General features: G+C 41.4%; 2 protein-coding genes across 8 annotated transcripts in view; one reads left to right on the plus strand and one right to left on the minus strand.

Annotated features, from left to right (window-relative positions):
* The window catches only part of si:ch211-137a8.4 (apolipoprotein B receptor), a 47972-nt gene extending 39960 nt beyond the window's left edge, over positions 1-8012 (plus strand). For all 4 annotated transcript variants that reach the window (XM_031304066.2, XM_035995838.1, XM_031304067.2 and 1 more), the window contains one exon: positions 6886-8012. In XM_031304066.2, coding sequence (XP_031159926.1) covers positions 6886-6908 — 23 coding nt within the window. In that variant the 3' untranslated portion in view covers positions 6909-8012. The remainder of the gene's footprint in view (positions 1-6885) is intronic.
* An 11451-nt stretch (positions 8013-19463) lies between these two features.
* zgc:162698 (uncharacterized protein LOC560165 homolog) overlaps positions 19464-24822 on the minus strand; it is a 26495-nt gene continuing 21136 nt past the window's right edge. For all 4 annotated transcript variants that reach the window (XM_035995842.1, XM_035995841.1, XM_035995840.1 and 1 more), the window contains 3 exons: positions 23200-23252; positions 23079-23109; positions 19464-20401 (listed from right to left, as the gene is read on the minus strand). In XM_035995842.1, coding sequence (XP_035851735.1) covers positions 20360-20401; positions 23079-23109; positions 23200-23252 — 126 coding nt within the window. In that variant the 3' untranslated portion in view covers positions 19464-20359. The remainder of the gene's footprint in view (positions 20402-23078; positions 23110-23199; positions 23253-24822) is intronic.

Here is a 24822-nt window from a genome sequence, read left to right on the forward strand (position 1 = left end):
CACACACACACGTAATAATATTAACACACACTTATGCACAAGTAAACACACCTAAAAGTAACGGATAAATGTGCCAAATGTAAAGTTTCCACATATGAGCGCAGGCTTGTGCTCATATACGCATGCTAATACACACGTTAAAGATCAATTTCACTAAGGCCCAGTCAAAATTGTCTAAAAAAGCGCCAAAACATCGGAAAAAATTACCAAAACATTGGGAAAAGTGGCAAAAACATTGAAATCAGCGTCAAAAACGTCTAAAAAAAAAAAGAAGTGTCAAAAAACAACGATGGCCACCGCTGCCTAACGTGTGCACCTCGATGACGCATCTTTTGTTCGTGATCACAAAAGATGCAGTGGCCATCGTTCAGAACGTGATGTCAGCAGCGACGGACCAATTAGAGAGGGAGCTGTGCGTCGGCAGCGCTCTGTACGGGTGTTACGACGCCGGCACACACACACGTAATAATATTAACACACACATTTATGCACAGTAAACACACCTAAAAGTAACGGATAAATGTGCCAAATGTAGCATTCACGTTAATGGAATAGTTCAACGTTTTGGGAAATATGCTTATTGGCATTTTTTCTCTCCAAAGAGTTAGATGAGGAGATCATTTCCATTCACATGTAAGTGTTGGGACTTTGAGACAGACGCTAAAACTTTAACTAAACTATAACTAAAATAAGCGTTATTTCCTAAGAGGATGAACTATATATTTTGAGTTTCACACACATAAGTAAATCCACTGTACCATACCATAGGCATGTCAACCTTCCTGTGTGATTGCATGATGAAAAACTGATGCAGCAGTTCTTTCTAAATTCCTTTAAAGAAATTGTAGTGTGGTTGTTAAATAAGTGTTTGTTCACCTGTAAAAAAAAACAAAAAAACAGCAAGTATAGATAGAAGAGAGAAGGAGAGATGGAGCAAGAGAGAGAGAGAGAGGCATCCCTTTCATTTAGTGACTGCTAATTTCAGTACAATGTCAAGTTCATGTACAGCCACACAACAAAACCATTTTAAAAGGACTCAGGTGGTGTGTGTGCGGATTCCCAGGGCAGCTACAGTTGAAGGCTGACTGTTCATGAACTTATATAAAATATAAATATCCCATTAACTGCTACATGGCTCAGCCTGTCACAGTGCAAGCTAACTGCAGCCCCAATGAAACAGTCAGTTAAGAGGAGATTTAGCAGTAACGTGTCTTAAGTCTTTGCTTTTTTTTCCGGTCTTTCATGACCTGCAATGTCATGCAATAAATGGATTTAGTAAAAATCTTCGATACCGATACCAACACCAGGACTTCGATACCGCTTCCTGAACCAGGCACGGCTTTTCAACAGGCCCACCCAAAACTGGAATCCTGGCGCCGTGCCTGTCCTGAACTATACTTTTTTCGATACCAATTAAATGAAATCCATTTTGACAAAAAGAAATTACATTACGGCCAAAATCTTTGCATTTACTTTTCCGCTCCTACTTCGTGAGCCCCGTCTCGTCTCTGCATAACGTAGTAGTTTTTCCTGCATGTCTCTACAACGTGTAACGTTAAGACAGCCAATCAAAATCACTATCCGAGTAGAAGCATGCTGCGTGCTGATTAGCTCGCTGACGTTGATGAGATTTAATCCTAAAGTATTGAATATTTGGTATTGAATGACGAGGCATTTTTCGATACTCGATATTTAGAGGAAATTCAGTCGGTGCCTTAAAAGTATAGTATAGGGTACCCAACCCCCGGTGAGGAGATAAAATGATTGAGAGGAAAAGTTACATGTCCCTGACGTTCTGTTTTTTAGTTCTCTAGAGCAGGGGTCTTCAACATCTTTTAGGCCAGGGACCCCTAAGCTGAAAGACAGACTGAGTAGGGACCCCCAACCGCATATATATATACACACAATTGAGTTGCATATTAAACTGGGCAGAATGGATGAAAAGAAATGGATATTATTTATGCATCAAGTTTTAATGTTAAACATCCATCTGGAAGGCACAGTGACTCCTTAAGCTTAACTGTATGGCTACCATAGTGGCTACCTTACCTATGGGAAGCTTATCTTCAATTTTTTTTTTCACAAATAGGCCAATTTATCTTTGCAATTAAAATTTAGCAATCATATTAATGTATATGTTCAGACTTATTTTATTTCTTGAAATAAGAAACATCATTTGGCCCGCTGTTGAAGATCTCTGCTCTAAAGGCCTTTTACCTGAGCTCTTTTCCAGCAAGGATTCACTCCTCGTTCGTACCGTTTTACACATTCCCACCTGGGAGCCAAAGCTCAAAAGCTGCCGGACACTGAGCATAGAGGAGGTGAAGTGCCTGTGAACCAGAAGACACTCCATTATTTATCAGTCCCAGCCTCCTCTCCATTTAAGTGCAGTTTGAGGCTTGGTGTCCAGCAACCGCCTCGCTTTGATCTCACACAGACCAACAGATGTTTGTGGAGAGCAGTGTGGCTCCTGCTGCGGCCGCCGTGCGATTTACTGGAAGCCTCTTCCTTTCGAAGGGCAAACTCTTTTGCTAAAATTGAACGCTGTTTAACACCTCGGGCCCTATCTTGCACCCCTGCGCCCATCTGTGTGCCCATAGGCGTGCTGGTCTTACAGGGTGGTGTGTTCAGGTGCATTCTGGGCGTATTACTATCTTGAGGCAGTGAGAAGTGATCGCGCCATTGACCAACAAAAACCTGGTCAATAACGCATTTCATTGTTATTTCAACACCTGCTTCACCTCGTGCCATATATGATCTGCTCGAGCGCTTTCACGCACGAGCAGATCAGTTTCTTCTCCCGAAAATTTCTCCTTCTTGCTTAGCAAATCCTCCATCATAACAGCAATGCGCCAAGGTCCAAACACGCCTGGCTTTTAAAGGGAATGGGAGATGACACTCTGATTGGTTTATTGCATGTTACGCCCCAAAACACACCTCTGATTAATGAAGACACTAAGTACAACCCTTTTGAACCTTCCAGCGTTAAACTAGCAAAAGTGGATTTGTACATGCCCTAAACGCACCTGCGCCAGGCGCTTCATGCCATGCCGTTAAATCATTAAAATAGGGCCCCTCATGTTTGGCTCACTGAGGCACAGCAGAGCAAAGTATCGGTGAGCAAAGGAGATGTAGAAAAAAATTCTTAAAAAAGGATTTAAATGAAATGAGCTGGTTTGACCATGGAGACATCCAGAACACAGGACCTTCTCCCTGTATTTACTTTATTGCCCAGACACATCTGACCAATAAGCATTGGTAGTGATGGATTTTGATTTGCTTGGATTTTTCTCTGGGTGAAATGAAACCAAACCATGGGGAACGCTACCAAGTTTACAAACTCATCAACTGATTGGACCAGAGCAATCGAACTACATATCTGAAAACGCCCTTAGTCATGGTATCCAAGAAAGGGTTAAAATCAAGAACAACTGGACTATCTCTGAAGATGTTTCTTCTCTCATCTGAGAGGGTTCGTCAGTTCTGACTGAAACCCAGCTATTTAACCTCTGTGGGGTTAGGGTTAGGGTCAAGATTATCGTTATCTCTTCGTTCATTAGTGTTCCTGGCTGTTGTAACGACAGTCGGCATGGTCGTTGGAGACACCAGAGGCCAAGTTTGGACGACTATCGTTGGCATTCTCACATGAGGCCAAATGGGTGCGTGGGTGTGTTAAGTTGGGGATAAGTGTCACAGACCTACTCCCCTGTTAAAGCTCTAGTGCGTAACTTTTTATTAATGAACATCCGTTACGTGGAAGTCATTGCCAAATGAGTTGCTACAAAGCTAATTAAGACTATCAGCTCCACACAACTCTCTCTGTATTTGTTAGTATGACTATGTTTAGAAAATTATGACATCCAGCGACTTTCGCGCGCAGACTGGAGTGAAGATAATTACCTCTTCTGAAGAGTCCATCATGTTTTTTAATCCTCCGTGTCCTCCTTGGCTACTAGCAACTGTGGGGAGGAGGGGTGGGGGCGATGCGCGATCACGGAAGGCTTGTGTCATGTGGTCACATGTTGTCATTTGCTCAAAATTCCTCATCGGGGCAACTTAAACTACACACTATAGCTTTAAGTAACGGTTTCACTATCCGGGTGTAAGTGGCTTTCTTGCCACCCCTTTTAAACCATCCATCCTCTCTGTCTGAAATGATTACCTGGTGGTCCACAAGACTTGGCCTCGGGTGTCTCCAACACTGTAACGACTGTGGTTACAACAGCCAGGAGCACTAATGAACGAAGCATTATCGATCATCTTGACAACGACCCCACAAAGGTTGAATAGCTGGGTTTCCCTACCGAAAAAGTCTCTCAGTTGACGGACGAAATAACTTCCACCTCTATTTGCCCTTAATTTGAACCCTTCCTTTGGGCACCAATTACTAAATTGTTTTACAGACATTGTTTTACAATTTCCAAGCGTCATTGGACAATTGAAGATTGTTGTGTGATTTTAGAGTTAGTTGTGTGGTGGTTAAAAATACTGGGCGATTATAACATATACTATATATCCATTAAATTTAGGTTTGATTTCCTTTGACCAGCATACTTTGGCTAATGTAAGGCAGCCATTGTGTTTGATTTTTCAGACACATTTGTATTATTAAGCACTATGTTAGACATATTGGAGTTTTCCCATCTTAATTAGGACTTGAACTTTATAGAATAAGTCCCACCTCTCCATTGATCCAACTGGGTAGTAAACAACAGTGTGTAAGGCACCTTTTAGATTTTTAAGTTAGTTTAAAAAAAACATTGTACCCACCAGCACAGAAGAAGAGCACAATAATCTTCACTTACAACTGAAACAACTGTGAAATTGACGCCCTAGTCTGCTTTTTTAAGAGGTTGAAATGTATACAGTTAGTTAAGTGAACATGACACTGAGCAGTCCATCTAAGAGCCCAATACACAATCCCCATAGCTACACCTGAAAGAAAATACAAAACTTAAAACTTAAAAAGATACTTACAAACTGTTACACCGCTGTATTGATTAACACAGTGTATTTCTTCCATCAGAAGTGCATGAGTTGATTAAAGAGATATTTTGCGGAATTCAATCAAGCTGTTTGGCTTCCCTCGGTGGCACCAGTTTCCAGCACAGAGTTTCCAGCGTTCTCCGTGACACGTTTCACATCATCCGGTGATCTCGGCAGATGCTGCTCTGCTACGCTGGGCGCTACAGCGGGAAGCCACACGGCGTTCATCTAAACACACTGACCACACAAAGATAACACAAACTTTTTTTATTCATAATAGCAATGCGCCAACTTTTAACTTAAGGGGATGTTTTGCTGATTTATGTCCAGCTCTGTGATCTCAAACTTTTACTTTCTTTACATATGCAGCCCTACTTCTTTCACAGTATACATAAACTATTTTTATAGACTGATACAAAATTCATTTTGGATGGAAATTATTTTTTGATATGAAAAGATTACAATACAAAAGTCTTTCAACCAATACTGAAAGTCCTTACAGAAGCAGTTTCAGTTACACTACAATAATAGATCCTCACGTCTTAATTGGACTGGCCAAGTCTTCTTTCTTTCTTGTCGTCTTCCATGGTAATGCTGGATGAGCCCATGCTGCAATGTTGCAAGAATAACTTGTTATTAAGGAAATGGTGACCAGTTTACTACAATTGTTTAAAATGAGCATTTTCAAAGGAAGTGAAGTACGTACAATGCATAGCATTCATGCCCTGAAAAGATCTCCAAATGGATGCTGCAAGACTCGTACTTGTTCTTTTTCCCAAAAATATAAGCAATTTAGTTTTGTTTTTTTTGGTGCCTAAACTTAACTGTTGTCGCTGCATGACGCTCACCTTTTGCCGGCTGAACTGAACTACCAACGGCCGCGACCGACCGCTCACGGAGCTCTGCAGCCTGTGTCACGTGACCAGCAATTGGTCGCCTAATATTGTAGGATATCATACGAATTGTTGTGCATACATTTTCGTACGATATCGTACAAACTCGTTCAAGACAATGTGTCGATTTAGGTTGTGTTTTCCTTTTAAATGCACAGTCCAAGGACAGTTTTTATCGGCCCCTCACATGGAGACGATCAACGTTAAACCTTTTGTGTGAGCGTAAGTGTACTGATACAAGAAGCGTTAAAACCACCGAAAGCTTTATTGCAGACCCTCCGCCTTCGTGTTTTGGCCTCCCTCCTCTACCCTCCAGCTGATAGGCTGCTACAGCTCTAACTAGCTGAAGCTTAGATAGTTAGCTCTCTGTTTGCTGTAGAAGAGAAAACCTAGTTTAGCAGACATCAATAGAGTTGAGTCCATCAACGGATTAGCGGGCAAAATCAAAGTGTCATGGAGCCTCTTCAACAAGCCAGATTAACTAGCATTCTCTCTCTCTCTCTGCTGTCTCCCTCTCTCTGGGGTGGGGTGGGGGGGAGGCAAACAGAAAGACAGAAATACAGACAAATGACATACCAGTGGATGGTCAGGTTTTTAGATTTCAGGGAAAAACCATGAGCACAAAGGATAGCCAAAACATAAAAGGCAAAAAGAAGAAAAGTCACAAATATACAGAAACAAGACAAAAAGGGAAATGAGAGACAGACAGGCAGAAAGACAGACTGTACGTCTTCCTGTTGATTATTATGTTATGCTGATGATCCTCTATTATAATGTGACAACTTTGTCATATTTTCCTCATGAAATTGTTGTGTTGTTTATTTTGTGTACGTCCTTAAATAACTTAAACTAACCCAACACTAGAGAGTCCAACATCTGTACTAAACCACTAAACACACATGCAACATTTAACCCTTTTTATATGACTGTTTATTATTATTATCCTTTTTTTCCAAGAACTATTTTTTAATACATTTTTTCAATCTCTTCTGTTATCATTTACCAGACAAAAAGGCGGGAAACGTGTGAGGCCCACACAAAGAGGATTAGAACTGCCCGGGATTCGCTGAGCAAGGAGCTCTGAGCCCCACCCCCCTTCCCTAACTCCTCCTCCCTCCTTCCTCCTTCCTCCCCCCTCCCTCCTCTTCTCCCTTCATCCCTCCTTCCTCCCGAATAAACGGAGTAATCACGTGTTAACAGAACACCATGGTGAGAAAAAGAGATTGAGAGTTTGAGAGAATGAGAAAGATGCAATTCATGTAGATGAGAAGTGAAGAATAAGACTTACTCAGAAAGCAATAATTCAAAGCCCTTCTTTTCCATCCATCCATCCATCCATCCATCCTTACATCCATCCCCTCCGTCCAATTACATACATACATGCATAGAAACATACACACATGTACGTCCAGTGTTTTAATTTTTTCTTTGCTTGTCTGTGAGATTTTATATTGTCTACGAGAGAAAAGAAATGTAAAAAAAGAAAAGAAATGAAAATCGAGACATTCCACATTCCCTGTTTCCCCCCTCCGCCGCTCTATTTTCCTCCTCGTCAAGCTACTTAACCACTCTTCTCTGTCTCTACCGTCTCCTGATTGGTGGATTTAAAAAAAAAAAAAAAAAAAAAAAAAGACTTAGTTTTATATTGACGGCCATTTTGGTTTGTAGTCCCCCCTCAACCCCCTTCGCCCCTCTTCTACCCAACCGTCCCCGTAGATATCTGACAGTGCAGCAGGACCATGTTGCTACGGTATATAAACTGCCCTGAGGACCGCCACTTCCCAACCAACACTGCAATGTCTTCAGCTCTGTGTTTAATGTTTTTAGACTGTTATATTGTGTACATGAATTAAAAAAAGTACAAAAAAACATCAAATATTAAAGTCAAAATGTTTTTTTCTTTTTTTTTTCTGTTCGGTTTGGATTCACTTTTTCCTTTCTTGTATTTTTTTTTTTTAAACACATCTCACTGTTACTGCAGTCTGGCAATATGCTGTAATAAAAAAAAAATGATGGTAATAATAATAATAATAATAATGATGATGATGTTTTGTTGGTCCACGTTTTCACATGTCCGCTAGCGAATTGTCAAGAACAAAATAGTACAATAAAGACTAAAATCTAACAACTAAACTGCAAGTCATTGTGGGGTTTTCTATTTTTAACAGGATGATTGAAGTGTTGTGTGCAGACGGGCAGGCGGAGGGACAGGGCAAGGCAAGGCAGGGCGTTGCGCTGGAACACCATTGGATGTTCATTAATCTGTGTATCGATAATCTCATCCTTTTACGTAATGGGCAGAATAATACTTTGTATTAAAGTAGATCTGTGTGTATTATCTGGCAGCAGGCTGCTGGTGTTTCATGTAGACGGGCGGGGGACGTCCATATGCCAGCCACAGTCCCTTCACACCGCCGCCGTTATTACACTACTTTCATGTTTCACACATGCAGATAAAACTCTAAAAAGACGAACTATGGGGCCCTATCTAGCACCCGGCGCAGCGCAAAGCCCAATGCAAGTGTATTTGCTAGTTTAAGACCGACGCAGTTGTCAGTTTCCTGTCCAGTGGCCGCATCGTTAAATAGCAAATGCACCTGCGCCCATCTTTGCGCCCATGGGCGTGCTGGTCTTACAGGGAGGTGTGTTCAGGTGCATTCTGGGCGTATTGCTATCTTGAGGCAGCGGGAAGTGATTGCGCCATTGACCAACAAAAACCTGGTCTAAAGTCAATAACGCAGCATTTCATTGTTATTTTAACAGCAAATTAGTAAAATGCTCCTAGGCTCGTGCACAGCGCGTGCACACTATGCTTGTTACACACACAGGGACGCACAGCAGCACACAAACATGCAACAAAATTACATTACAAATAAAAAGATTACAAATAAAAATATTAAGGTGCAAATCCTCTATCATAATAGCAATGCTCCAAGGTACAAACGCGCCTGGCTTTTAAAGGGAATGGGAGATGATCTCTGATTGGTTTATTGCATGTTACGCCCAAAACACACCTATGAATTAATGAAGACACTAAGTACAACCCTTTTGAACCATGCGCCCAGCGCACGGACCCTTTTTTCTGCTGTCAAACTAGCAAAAGTGGACACGCCCTACACGCACCTGCACCAGGTGCTTCATGCCGTGTGCTTAGATCGTTTAGATCGTTTATCGTCTAGTTGCACCATGCTTTAGTAAGTCAGTGAGAAATTACCATTGGAAAAGGTTGTTGTAGCCATAAAGATAAAATGGATAGAAAGGCCATTCCCATTCAAATCAACGTAGCAGAATGTTTTCCATTTCTAAACCATGGCAATGTATAAACTTAAGTATAAACCGGCTTGTAGCAAGTCAGAGATTTTGGGTCTGGGAACTCACCATTGGCAGGGCTCAATCTGAAGGGCAGGATAAACGGTTGTCTTTCAAATTCCCTCTGCACGCAATAGGATAGCGCTACAACCAACCAGAGCAATGCTAGTTGATACGCTAGTTGATAGATTAAACAATCAGAGGCAGAGTTGGACGGGTCTTCGCATGATGTGGATGGGAAAAAAGTAAATCAAACTACTTTAAATAACAGGCTGGGCTCCTGCCAATGGCTTTGAAAGACAGCATTTGGCATGCGGATTGGAATATTTCCAAAAGAAACTGTCTTGCACACTTATTGCTAGTGTGCCATTGGTTGAGCTACCGCATGCAAATGGTGGCACACGTGCCTAAGGTTTGCTGACCCGTTTTGGACCATTGATTTACCAACCTGGGGTTTGGGACATCCCAAAGGCTCACTGGAAAAATCTGAGTCGCTAGATGGTAAACGGGATTGAAACTGAGACACAAATATATGTATTTGTGTGCCAAAAATGTAGGAGAATTTCCTCAGAAGCATGCACTTTAAGTCAGTGGTTCCCAAACATTTTCACATCAAGGACCCCTACACTGACACAAATTAGACCACTGACCCCAGTTTGATAAGAGTGAAGTTTAAATACAGCATGAAGGTGGAGAATGTTCTGAGCCAGTTTGTTTGAGCACCAACAAGCTGAAGAAAAGGGAAGCTCAAATAGTGAGAAAAGTGTTCTTTCATTTTGACATGGTGGGGAAAAAAGAAACATGAAGACAAAGGTTTCAACAAAATGTTTAGTCTGTGCTTAGCGCCTTCTGTCTCCAATTTCTCTTCACACTTCTTCATTTTTCTACCATCTGAAATTAAAAGTGCAGGTTTTTTCCTGAGCATCCCTTCAAAATTTTAGAAGAAAGATCTCTTCTTAATTTTTCATAGCTGCTGCGTGGGCTTATGCAAGGTGTCGAAGAGCCAGAATATTTTTGTAGCCAAGTCCGTGCAGCGCTTTCATGAACTGCTTCATTTATGTATCTTCAGCAGCATCTTTCCACTGTTTCCTGTGTCGTACACAGTCATTTCAACATTAGTGGCGACTTACAAGCATAGAAAATGACCAGTTTCTAAATTTGTTTGCACGTTTTTAAAGTAAGGAACAGAAACAGAAAACTATATAATTCCTGTGTTATAAACAGTTGCTTCTGCATTTTATGAACAAGTATTTGCTGCTCAGACTACCAGATCGGGGCCAATGTGAGAGCCAAGGCGTCATTATTGAGATCGAGTCGAGAGCTCGGTAGGGGAAGTGTTCTGTCAGAGTGTCCTTGAGCCAAACTGTGAGGAAGGTCTGGCAATACGAGACTACCCTGTGATTGGATCCAAATGTAATAGGTTCTTCCTTGGCTCATGCTACACCCTTCCACCAAGCAGTGTTGTAATCCCGAGATCTGTCTTGGTCTCAAGACCACTTTTTGAAGGTCTCGGTATCTCAGAATCAACTGCATTTTTACTCGGTCTTGTCTCGGATTTAGGATTTTATTTCAAGACCACAACTGCATGACTAAACTGCCTGTGCATTGTCTAATTTATGTGTTGACATCATTACTCTGATTGGATGTAAAACTTCCTGCTTCAAATGCAACCAGTAAAGTTAAATCATTTCTAATTTCAAATGTGTTACTGGATGGTAAAAGATGGAAAAGGAGTTGTTGAATACAAATGGATAAGCTGATTTCATCCCTCTTGTGTATGTATTCATTTGAAGAATTCGGTCACGTAAAATTCACCTCTGCAATTTCCTTTTGAGTATTTCATCAAAGCATTTCTCATGATACACTTACGGCAATACAAGAAGTGAATGAAGAAGAATCTTAAATTGTTTTCCGTGGGTGTTTTTTTTAAGGGAATGGGGATCTTTCGGATCAATTTGAGGAGCGCCTACGGTTAGCATTTTCTGCATTTGATCGTGGCATGAAGTGTGCGACTCGTACTGGTCTCGACTCGGTCTCAACCCCTCAAAGTCTTGGTCTTGTCTCGGTCTCGATACATACTGGTCTTGGTGAGGACTTGGTCTCAGTTTAGGTGGTCTTGTCCAAGGGTATAGCCGACACGGTACTTTCCATGTCGGTGCCATCTGTCCCCAACACTTACAACAACTCTGAGTTGATTTGAACGCACCATAAGTAGGCGAGTGTGCACATTACTCAATACTTCCAACGTCCCTGTGAGTAATAGATTCAAATGTGAAAACATTTCTTAACTTTTTGCATATTGAGGAACTTAGCACAAATTCTTGGTTCATTGGCTTCCGTGTGGCCAGTTAAGATGTTAGCAGGTCTCCCATTCGGCAAGATGTGGCAGTAAAACAGTATGGAACGGTTTATGGAAATGTCGGTGTTTCCATCAATCATAAATGAAATGTAGGCTACTTGGAGCACGTTTCCTCCCATCCAGGAATGCTGTGTGGACTAGACAGACCCTCCTCCGCAGCGCTGTGGAGGAAGGTCTGGGTATGCAAGTACAAGTACAAAGACAGTAAAGTGCAATGAATGAAAAATAGGAATGAATACAAAACACATACTATTTAAATATGCTAATATTTCTGTCAAAACAAGACATTTAAAGACGTCATCTTGGGCTTTTTGGGAAACACTGATCCACATTTTTTCACCGTTTTCTGACATTTCAGAGACCAAACAACTCATCCATTCTCCCAGAAACTAATCGACAGTAAAAAAATAATCGTTAGTTGCAGCCCTACATCTCTGTTAATCTGAAAAATCTTTAAACTTTAAACCCCAAATCCTCCATGTGCAGACTGTAATTTGATCTAATGATAGCAGCTGTAGGCTAAACATCAGACATTTTACTTAACTCCTCACATATTCAAATCCAATATGGTTTAAAGGCAGCAGCCTGGAGCACACGTAGGTGTGTTCAGTACGTAGCAGCTGGTGTCTTTACGTTATAATCCCGACACGTCATCCATCTGTTCTGCCTCGTTTTCCACCGTCTTTGACCTCAGCTGTACCCCCGACCAAAAGACAAATCTGAAGACGACCGTACCCACTCAGACATTATCATTATCCCGACATATTCTCCATCTGCTGTTCAAAGCTGCTTCCACTTTAGCGAGTTCAGTTTGTCTTTGTCTGGATTTCTTCTCTGTTCATTTACACTCCGACACATTGTCAAAACTGATGGGATCACTTCCCCATTATGTCCATTAAAACATCTTTAAACCAAAAAGCATCAGTTTTCCTCAGGTTGTTTCAGTGTGTGTGTGTGCGTGTGTGTGTGTGTGTGTGTGTGTGTGTGTGTGTGTGTGTCTGTGTGTGCGTGTGTGCATGCGTGTAGGTGTGTGTGTGTGTGTGTGTGTGTGTGTGTGTTTGTCTGTGTGTGTGCGTGTCTGTGTGTGTGTGTTTGTGTGTGTGTTTGTGTGTGTGTGTGTGTGTGTGTGTGTTTGTGTGTGTGTGTGTGTGTGTGTGTGTGTGTGTGTGTGTGTGTGTGTGCTTGTTTTACTGTATTCGTGGGGTCCAAAAACTGGGGAATACAGTATACTTGTGGGGTCTGCACAGCCTTGTGGGGCCCAAAATGCTGGACCCCACAAGTTTAAAGGGCTGTTTGAGGGTTAAGACTTGGTTTTAGGATTAGGGTTAGAATTAGGTTATGGTTAGGGTGAGGGTAAGGGTTAAGGTTAGGCATTTAGTTGTGATGGTTAAGGTTAGGGTAAGGGGCTAGGGAATGCATTATGTCAATGACGGGTCCCCACAAAGACAAAAACGTGTGTGTGTTTCTATGTATGTGTGTGTGTGTGTGTGTGTGTGTGTGTGTGTGTGTGTGTGTGTGTGTGTGTGTGTGTGTGTGTGCGTGCGTGCATGTGTAGCTACTGTACTCTGGCATTACGGCTTTAATAACATAATCCCAGAGATTTGGACCGACAGCAAGACAGTATGCTACCGATTTCAACCGACAGTAGGGAATTATCGTCACCACACACTTTACAGACGGCTAGACATGTGTTATTATTGCTGCTGGGAGTCTCAACATGTGGCCCGTGGACCCTCTGAGCTGATAGAGGCAGTTTAAAGAGGAGTGGTGTAGTTAGGACGAGTATTTATAGTTAAAACTTCATACAGACCATCAGCTCCTTTTTAAATATATGAATATTAGCATATTTAAATAGTTTGTGTTTTGTATTCATTCCTATTTTTCATTCATTGCACTTTACTGTCTTTGTACTTGTACTTGCATACCCAGACCTTCCTCCACAGCGCTGTGGAGGAGGGTCTGTCTAGTCCACACAGCATTCTGGGATGGGAGGAAATGTGCTCCAAGTAGCCTACATTTCATTTATGATTGATGGAAACACAGAGGAGAGAAGAAACTACAACATATTCACATTTAACAAGCTGGAATCAGAGAAGTTTGACTTTTTTATAAAAAAAATTACTCAAACCAATTAATTGATTATCAAAATAGTTGCCAATTCATTTATTAGTTGACAACTAATGAATTAATCTTTGCAGCGATAAACCACTTAACCCTCCTGTTGTCCTCGGGGTCAAATTTGACCCATTTTCAAAAAGTTTCTATATCAGAAATTTGGGTTTTCTTTCAACCAAATTGTCAAAGAAAATGAAGTAGATGGTTCCGTACAACCATCACTCTTCACAAGTCAAATAAATGATCAGTTCACTACTTTCATTGGATTTGGGTATTTAATTACATTTTCAAGCATTTGAAAAAGAAAATGATAAAAGAATGTTAAAAAAAAGGTGACAAAAGTTGGCTCAGTGGGTAGAGCAGGCAGGTATACTGAGAAGTTTATGCCTCGACGCAAAGGTCTAGGGTTCGAATCCGACTTGTGACGATTTCCTGCATGTCTTCCATCCTCTCTCTCTCCACTTTCTCACCTAGCTGTCCTGTCCATTAAAGGTGGAAATGCCCAAAAAAATATTCTTAAAAAAAAAAAAAAAGGTTGTTGTGTGGAGCTGATAGTATACATAAATATATATGGCTTTGAATTTTGGTCGTTTTATTCAATTTCATAGCATTTGAAATGGTTTTAGTTAGTTAGGTTACAGTATTTTGACTAAACTTTGACATAAACCAGTCTGTGATTCACTCAGCATCCTCTGATCTTAACTATTAGTCTAAATAATTCATAATTTCTGTTTTTTTTCAAACTCAAAAAATTGGTATAGTGTTACATGTCATTCAAAGCGACTTATAATTGCTATATATGTCAGAGGTTGCATGCATTTGGAGCAACTAGGATTAAGTGTTTTGCTCAGGACACATTGGTTGATGTGGGAATTGAACCTGGGTCTCCGACACCAAAGGCACATGTCATAGCCACTGCGCCATCACCACTTCCAGTGTCATTTATATGAGGGTTGTTGACCATGAATACAAAAAAGTGTTCACTTGAGTTTCTGTGCAGGAAAGTCGCCGGACACCACAATCTCCTGAACAAAGTCATACTGAGAAATTCAGAGAGAGTTGTGTGGAGCTGATAGTCTTAATTAGCTTTGTAGAAACTCATTTGGCAATGGCTTGAACATAACGGACGTTCATTAATGTCAATAAGTTATGCACTAAAGCTATAGCTGTAAAAACGTCCACTGGAAATCTGCGGAGCCTAGCATGTATCACTGGGGGGGAAATAAACCTTTATAAATCATTGCCCTAAATTTCGAAATGTGTGTGCTCAGTTTACTTTTCTGTTTAAATTCATTCACACACATTCCCTGATACTGAGTTGCACGTGATTGGTTGCAAAAGAGAAGGGAGGGGCTAATGAAACAAATCACTCTTAACAATTAGCAGGCTGAAACACACACACACACACACACACACACACACACACACATAGTGTGTCTCACTATCTTTGTGGGGACCCGTCATTGACATAATGCATTCCCTAGCCCCTTACCCTAACTTTAACCGTCAAAACTAAATGCCTAACCTTAACCCTTACCCTCACCCTAACCATAACCTAATTCTAACCCTAATCCTAAAACCAAGTCTTAACCCTCAAACAGACCTTTAAAGTTGTGGGGTCCAGCATTTTGGCCCCACAAAGCTGTCTGGACCCCACAAGTATACTGTATTCCCGGTTTTTGGACCCCACGAATGTAGTTAAACAAGAACTCAAACACACACACACACACACACACACACACACACACACACACACACACACACACACACACACACACACACACACACACACTAATTATCTGAATGTCTCATTTCCTTTGAGTTGATTGGACGGTTATTCAGATCACCTGTTGTGCCGAGCGGCGACTCCTAAAACCCTAAACAGAGATTGAGAGCAGCTTGGTGTGTTTCCTCTCTCGGCCAATCAGGGTGGGACAGAGGACTTAAGAGAGGTGGGGGCGCGGTACACCTAGGACAGTCTGATCCTTCCTCGACTCAGTGCAGACGTGGTTTTAGCAGACATCATCAGCTGAAACTAAACGGTAGTAATAGCCGACAACTTATCCATTTGTCAAATCACCTTTACAGCTCTACAGAGATGCAAAGATTCAGATTCAGAGAGAGAACAGAGTTAAACTTCGTGCTGTCTTCCAACACGTTCTCACACTCATCTCGTAAAATATGGACACTTGGTCAGGTGCATTTGTCGTTCTTATTGACGCTAAAAGTCTCCTTTAGCGCTTTAAGTAAACGCGCTTGGTCAGGACTATTGCCGTCCCTTTAGCGCTATAAGTAATCACACTTGGTCGGGACTATTGCTGTCCCTTTATCGGCGTCCCTTTAGCGCTTTAAGTAAACGTGCTTGGTCGGGACTATTGCCGTCCCTTTTGACGCAGTTATGTTAAGGAAAAGGTCGTGGTTGGGCGTACGGTTCCGTTATACGCGGGAAGAATGGGATAGTTGGGTTTAGGAAAGGGTCGTGGGTTGGCGTACGGTTCTGTGACACGCGGAAGGAAAGAAAAGACTATAGCAAGTGTGACAAGCGGGGCGCCAACCCCGCTCTCCTGGGTGAAAGTCCTGTTTGACCCATCCACCACCCCAACAAACCTGCTTATGCGGAAATTCGCCGTTACATACTACTCGCTAAATCCTATCTAACTGCTGCTCTCCCCGGTGCGTTACACAAACACGCTGAAAGACGCCATTTTCGTCGCATCAGGCGCTGACAGCCACTGTCCAAACGTCCTTATTTTACGAGTTCAGAATGAGAACGGGTTGGGTCTTCCCGCCGACCATGCAACGTTTTGTTTTTCTGGATCGAAATTTAAAATTTAGAACTTTTTTTCCAACGTTTTGGTCGTCTTTTTCAACACTTTCCCTCGATGTTTATGTCTCTTTTCTTCAACGTTTTTGTCACTTTTATCCAAGTTTTTTTTTTTTCACTTTTCCCCATGTTTTTGTAGAATTTTTTGTTGCGCTTTTTGCCGTTTTGAAGAATCTTTTTCCCCGACATTTTTTGTCACTTTTTTCAACGTTCTTTTATATAATTTTTTTTTTCAAATGTTATAAAATTGATAAAACTAAAAATTCAATAAAAGTAGTGAACTGATCATTTATTTTACTTGTGAAAAGCGTTGTACGGAACCATCCACCAGAAAATTTGGTTGAAACCCAAATTTCTGATTATAGAAACTTTTTTTTGAAAATGAGTCAAATTTGACTCGAGGACACCAGGAGGGTTAACACTACATGCATTGTTGTAATGTAACAAAGTACAACTACTTTGTTTACTGTACTTAAGTAGAATTGTCACATATCTGTACTTTACTTTGTTGTTTATATTTCAGGAAACTTCTACTTTTAGTCCACTACATATCCTAAATAAAATGTATACCTTCACTCCGATACATTTCCCCTCAGCGTCTTCATTACTCGTTACTTGTAAGAAATGTTTTCGTACGTTGGAGTGAAAGATTCTTTCTTGCAAAAAAACTAAAAATAATGATTCTGTTTTTCTCTTTGTTGATGTCAGGCTTTAGATGTTTAACCTTCCCGTTGACCAACCACGTCACCAAAGAGCGTTTGGGTTGCATTCGTTTACAACAAAGATGGCTGCCGCTGGAGAATTGAGATGTGTAGATTCCGCCATTGCGTCTGTTATAGAAGATACGACAGCGCATTCATTTTAAAAGAGGAACAGAGAACCGCGATCAAGGTATTTGTCGATCGGAAAGATGTTTTTGCCGTCCTTCCTACGGGATTCTAGCCTGGCTCCGCCCTCCTACGTACTTCCGCTCAATTTTAATTTTCCTTCAGTACTACGTCTGGGTTTGCGGTATAGTCTTGGGTTTTCTCCGGTCAAATCTTTGGTGGTCCAATCAGCGAACAGAGGGAGTGGCTGAGGACGTTGAGGTCGAGCGAAACCATTCGGTCCGTTGTGGCAAGGCTGCCAAATATCCAGAAGTTAAAGCCCGAGCAAGAACAATCTTTGCTGAGTTGTGTTGGTGGGCATGATGTCGTGGCCCTCCTCCCCACAGGGTTCAGGAACAGTTTGATTTTCCAGCTCGCTCCGTTAGTGGTGAAGGAGTTGGCTAAGGCTAATGCTAGCGATGCTAAGCCGACGTCACGACCCAACGTTAGAGATTGGTTATGGCAGATCCAGAGTGGCTCTGGGCAGATCCAATAGTTTTAAACTTCAACAGAGTACCTGCCTTCAAGGAAGTTAACACTTGTCAATGGAGAGTGGCCAGACTCTCTGTACAAATAAAATGGACCAGAGTCTGGTAGGACCAGGCTAGTGGACCAGAGTCCGGTAGGACCAGGCTAATGTACCAGAGTCTGGTAGGACCAGGCTAGCGGGATTTGGTAAAAGTTCGCTCAACATAAGTCACATACTCTGATTGGTTGTAGGTCTATCCAATTGAGTGCAGAGGCATTTTCTTTCCTGGTTCGGTTGAAACACACACCCGATAATCACAACCCAATGGAGCAGTATCAGTATATTCTGGTTCCGACAGCCCTTTGTTGGTTGGCCCAGACTTCTTCCCTTTTGGGCAGACCTCCAGTTAATTTGTGTGAATAAATATTCATTGTTGACATTAAAAGAAAAAGAAACATCAGATGAGAAAAACATAATCACTTTCCAAGTTTTAATTAACTTCTGATTTATTTCCAAACAGTACTTCACATAATCAACAGGTTTTTTTTTTCAACTTTCAGCGACAGCAAACAGATGCTGCCGTGCGATATGAAAACACATACCCACAGACATCAAACGTGAGTTTCTCATTGTTACAAAATCCACACTTACCAGCCAATGTAATCACAAAGGCTTTTTAAATGAGCATAATTACTTAAAGCGACGTCTCCACATTTCAGACCAGAAACTTAACGATTCAGAAGGAAACAGCTGTTTAGTTTAGACTATTTTCATTACTTTTCCCCTTTCAACTAAATTGTAACAACCCCAATAAACAAATACTGCTCTGTGCTCCCACACTCTGGCACATATTTTACTGTAATGAGTTAAAAAAAAAAAAACTCATTCTCATATCCTGACGCTGGCATTACTTGGCTTTTATACCACAGTCTGGAAGTACGCAGACAGTGACAGAACGGCTCGGTACTTCACTGCACGTTGGTGGTAGGTAAATACTGATGCTTGTCTCTCAGCGTCAGATACAATGCAAAAATCCCCCTTCAGCGTCTGTATGGAACGCACCGGGCAGATCAGCAGCTTGACCGTTGCGCTGTAAGATGACGTAGTATTGAGAGGAACAATGGTAGAGAGTAGGATGAAAGACCCAAATGCAGTTTAATGAGGCTAGATGGCAGGGGATGGGTCAAACACAGGACTTTCACCCTGGAGACCGGGGTTCATGTCCCACGTATCTAGGGCATCGTTTGGATTTTAACGATTCCGATTCCAATTCTGATTCTTACTTCTGATTCCAGTTCTTATCGATTCTCGATTCCGATTCTTTGAGGGTGGAGTTGAAAAGGGTCACGTGCTTATTTCACAAATAAGAGGAAAGTTTTATTTTGATTCAATGGTGGTTTGCAGTTTTACAGCTTTTTTAACGTAAAATAGAGCCACACTAGAGCGCCGCTTACTGTGCCCCGAGGGTGCAACACAACAAGCGCCTGGTCGCTACGGAAACCAGGACTTGCGCATGTTAAATTGGGAAGCAAAACCAAATCCTCCAAACGATTCAAATAAAGAAACGATTCCAAGTAGGAATCGGTTCTTGATGCCCAATCCTATGCGTGTCACTGAAACATACATTTTGTAACCCCACCCACCTAAACCTAACTGTCCCGTTCTTTTGCCGCATGTCAGTTAAACCTACGTCGACCCAGAGCGCCAAAAAGTGACGGCAAGAGTCCCAACAAAGCGCGTTTAGATATGACTGTAAAGGACACTTTTAGCGTTACTAACAAACGCCAAAGGCACCTGCCCGAGCGTCCGTGTTTTACGCGATGGGTAGTGAGAATGTGTTGGGATGTCCCCTCACCTCCCGCTTTCTTTGTGTTGGCCAAACTGTAAAATAAGAAATAATTTTCATACAGTCTGGGTAAAATTCCTCTGAATTTGTTTTTTTAATGGAGTGAATTGCACTGGAAACCAAAAAGCTGAAATGAACCGCACAACAAAAGAAAAGAATGGAAAAAACAACTGATATATTCATTAACATCCATGTTTTTCTTCACAATCGCAGGTATCAACCCAACAGAAGCCCAGGCACAGCTCGCGTTGTGGTGACAGTGAAAACACAAAAAAAATCACATTTCTACAACGGTGAAAAGAAAACAAGCCGCTCCTTTGCATCCAATTTGTCAAAATATACTGTGTGTGTATGTGTATATATATATATATATATATATATAGAAATATATAAATAAAGCAATAAAAATAAAAAGAGCCGGTGTGCCGCTGTGAAGGATTTTACTCCCAGTGTTATATACAATCAAGGCTTACAAAGCTCATAAAGTCAGGGGTTAAATCCCACACAGACGCCGCGGCCACCTTGTACAACAAACCCTTCCATCGGTCCGTCTCTCCCTCCGCACACGTGCATTTCATCAGCCATCCTTCCCTTTTTAATACACCTTGTACACCGACGTTAATCTGTATTATTCATCTTTTAAAACCCTCCTCCTGCTCTGCGTTCCTCCGTTCGGCCGAGCCTCGTCGGCTTTACTCCATCTTGGACATCTCAAACTTTGTCGTCAAGGTTTCCTGCAACAGAAAAACAAAACCGTCGTGTCGAATCACTTTTGGATTACAGTGGAGAAACTTGTTTTTTTATAGGCCTGCTGTACACGCGAAGGTGGGGGTGAAAACAGCTGGACGTGTTGAATCATTGAAAGCGACAAATGTTAAAGAAAGCAACAAGCGATGCAACAACTGTTGGAAAAAGACGTGTCAAAAACAACGACAAATGTTGGAAAAAGCGACAAAAATGTCAAAAGTGGCAGAAAGCAACAAATGATGAAAAAGAAAGCGTCAAAAACGACCAAAAAAGCGACAAAAATGTTGGAAAAAAATGTCAAAAAAACCCCAACACAAATGTTGGAAAAAACCCATCAAAATATACAATAAAAATGTTGGAAAAAAACGACAAAAATGTTGGGAAAAAAGAGTCAAACGTTGAAAAAACTGACAAAAATGTAAGAAACAAATAAAAAACAAAAACAAATGATGAAATAAAATGCATCCAAAAAAAAGCATCCAAATCAAATAAAAAAAAGGATAAAAACTTTAAAAAAAAAGTATCTCATGTTTTCCCAAAATGATGTAGAGCCTGAAAAATAGTGCATCTAGGTGCCATAAATGAAGTTGGAGAACAATAAGATACAAACAGGATGTAAACAAAGAAACAATTAAGTGACAGAAATGTCACAAAAAAAAATTAACGTTGAAAAAAGAGAAATAGGATGTTATAATTATCATGTTTTTCTCAAATGATATACAGATCGTTAGGCATTCTATCTATCTATCTATATCAAATGGCTTAATAAAATAGTGCATATAGGTGCTGTAAATAGAGTATCCCCTCCATCATGATGAATTACATAATTTGTCATTGAAGAGAACATGTGGCAGGTTAGGGGTCAGATTTCTCCCTAAACTACCTCTTAAATAACGAGTGCGTTGCATAATCTGCCATAAAGACATGGCTAGTAGCGAGTTAGGGCGATTAATTCCCCTTAATTTCATCTTCTAATGAGGGAGACTCATCACATTGTTAGTGTTCACACAGCCTGCAGTTTAAAAGCAACGATGTGGCAGAAAAAAAGGAGTGTGCTACAACCTTTTAAATACGACTCTTCATGCAGCGAACAGACCCCGAAGGAAGGTAGGTGTGTGTGTGTGTGTGCGACTGTGTGTGCGCGTCGGTGTGTGTGCGCACGTGTCGGTGTGTGTGCGTGCGTGCGTGTGTGTGTGTGTGTGTGTGTGTGTGTGTGTGTGTGTGTGTGTGTGTGTATCTGAGCCGATCAAAACCTTCCATCCTTCAAACACACCATAAAGGACGTAATGCTTTCTATGGATTTTAATATCTCTCAGTGGTCATACGGCGGCTTACATAAGAAATTGATTCGACATAAGAGGCACTCTGGTGATTGCTGGATCACTTGTTAAAAAGGTTCAGCTCGGAGATCAAAGAGTCAGTAATTTGGGAAATGGTTCACGAAACGATCCACGAAGGAGAGATGCAAAAAAAACTATAAAAAATATAAAAGGACAATAAAAAAAAAAAGAGATTTGGACCGAGGATTTTGTGTTCAACAGTAGATGAATAAGCAACGCTTTCTCCTCGTATTTCTGAATTGTGTTCAACATGATTATTAATGGCTGCAGCAGCACACACACACACACACACACACACACACACACACACACACACACACACACACACACACACACACACACACACACACACACACACACACACACAGTGACAGTGTTCTGCTCGCCATGACAACAGAAAAGAGGATAAACATTGTGACGTAACCATAGAAGCAGCGGCTTCCTGTTTTGATTGTTTGCTGCCACCTGCTGCTTACAATCTGAACTACGCACATAAGTGTGTGTGTGTGTGTGTGTGTGTGTGTGTGTGTTTGCACATCCTGCACTAATCCATACAGCCTCTTTTCTCTTACTGTTAAACACATATGTACATTTTCTGTATTTATTGTTTGTCAATTTATGTTAATGTTTAATATGCTTATGTATGTACCAATAACCAAGGCAACGCATTTGTTCTTTTACTTTTTCTTCAAAGTTCAGAATATTTATGACATAATCTAGCTCTATATATTGTTATTTTACAAATCCCACCATTTTCTCTTCCTCCGTTTTCATGTTTTTAAATACATTTAAATCTGGTTCTTGGGGTCGGATCTTTGCAGGAGCTGAAGATACTTTCTTATGATTTAAGAGATTAATATCTGTCTCAACCTGAGATTTAACAGTAACATAAAAATGCATAAAAACACACGCATCTGTCTTTGTTGAAGTGTCTTCTCTATCTTCTGTCTTGCATTTCTTCGTCTACTATCGCCGGTATTTTCCGGTTAAAGAGATTACAGAAATCCTGCACGATATTTGATATTATATTTGATATATTTGGTTTTTTTGTTGGTCAATGGTGCGATCACTTCCCGCTGCCTCAAGATAACAATACGCCCAGAATGCACCTGAACACACCTCCATGTAAGACCAGCATGCCCATGGGCGCACAGATGGGCGCAGGTGCATTTGCTATTTAAACAACGCGGGCGCTGGACGGGAAATTGACAACTGCGTTGGTCTTAAACTAGCAAAGACACTTGGGTCGGGATATGTACTGTGCTGCGCCGGGTGCAAGATAGGGTCCTTTGTCTTTGTAGTTTATTAATGACGGGAGACTAACCTCATCAGAGTCCAGCAGGGGCGGCAAGGTGCTGTGAGAAGGGAGGGAAAGCATCACAATTTGAGTAATATTCATTCATGATTTGTAGTAAACAATCAGTGCCAACAACGTGTTGACTTACACGTCTGCCATCGATGAAGGGATGTTCTCTTCTACCCATTTCAGATCCTCATCCTGGAAAAACAACAAAGTGGTGTTGAGATGATTTCGTGTTTCCTCTTCAACAACTTATGAAAATACAGTGTTTCCTCTATGTTGATTTTACCACGGCGGCCCGCCACGGCAAAATGTCTGCCGCTCATTCAGCTGTTTATGAAAAGTCAAGCCAACGGTCATCCGCTCTCTCTCCCCTTTTAGGGTGAGCAATTGGAACAGTGACAGGACGTCATCACTCGCAACGTCATGGCAACCAAATAAACTACAGGGCGAGTATTACTTGTCACTCAACCTTAGGCAAATGGACAAACCGCACTCACGTGGGTCCCATGAAATATGACTGCTACAGTTGATTGGAAAATAGCATTGTGGACAATTTATTGTTTGTTTATCAGACCCCAGATGAGACAAGAAGCTAACGTTAGCGAACGCTACGGTGACGGTCTCTCTGCCTTTGACTTCCCGCTGCAGGAGACGCTGTATTAACGTTACCGTTTTAAAACCGTTTCCCAGGTTAGTGGGGGTGCATACCGCTCAAAACCAACATGAAAAACATAGTAATGTTTACTCAGCGTTTTGTTTTGTTGTTAAACTGTGTGTAAAATGAGCGGTGACGTTAAATCACTGGTTTCAAGGTAACGGCACCCTACGGTACCGTCTATTTGCTGGATGGTTTCAAGGTAACGGTCGGTAGCTAACGTTAGCAGATAAGCCCCGTTGACAGCGACGTTATTGTTCATATTTTGGCACAATGTTTCTGACCATAGCAGTGGTCATAGTGACTGAAAGTGTGATGTGAGATGAAAAAAAGAAACTACACGCTGTTTTCAGGTAACGTTACTTTTTGACGTATAACACCCCCACCCCTAACCTGACTCCGCCAGATGGATTTGCTCGGCATATCCATTTGGGAACTTTCCGTTGGAGAACTTTTGGGAAGGGGCGAAAATACTGGTTAGCTGATTGGATAAACCATCTGTCTATCACCACCCATGTTGGTGATAGACGGGCCAAATCAACCAATCAGATCAACGATGTATCAAACTCTTGTCGAAACCAGTCGGGAGAAGAGCAAAAACATCTTTTCCTCCGAGAAAAGCCTCCAGTGCCGTTTTTTTGCTCTTCTTTCAATGAAGAAATACTTTCTAATTTGGATAAAACTTGCGCGATAGCTACGCTCATCTCAACCGTGGAAGCCGCCATGTTGTTTAGACTAAACAGGCGCTTCTCGTTGCGTCACACCTAAACCCGCCTCAAAGCCAACGCTGATTTGTCGGTCGTTTGGCGAACGGCTCCAAATTTTCTCTGTCTCAAGATGCCAGACTGATCTGCGAGTGGAAAACTGGAGCTCGCGAGATCAGGACGGTCTCACGAGGCTACCCCACCCCCGCTGCTGAAAAAAATTCTAGAGGAAACACTGCAATAACTATTATATTTCATTCTCCTTTTGACTGACGAGGTCAATCAAACTAATGATTATCCATCCACGTGTTTAAAGACAAAACTCATCATTGAGTTGCTAAAATGACACGGAAGATAATGTTGGTGCTTTGTTTCTCTAAAATAAAAGCGACTAGCTAAATGTCTG

The sequence above is a fragment of the Sander lucioperca genome, chromosome 20, assembly GCF_008315115.2.
Source record: "Sander lucioperca isolate FBNREF2018 chromosome 20, SLUC_FBN_1.2, whole genome shotgun sequence".
NCBI lineage: Eukaryota > Metazoa > Chordata > Actinopteri > Perciformes > Percidae > Sander > Sander lucioperca.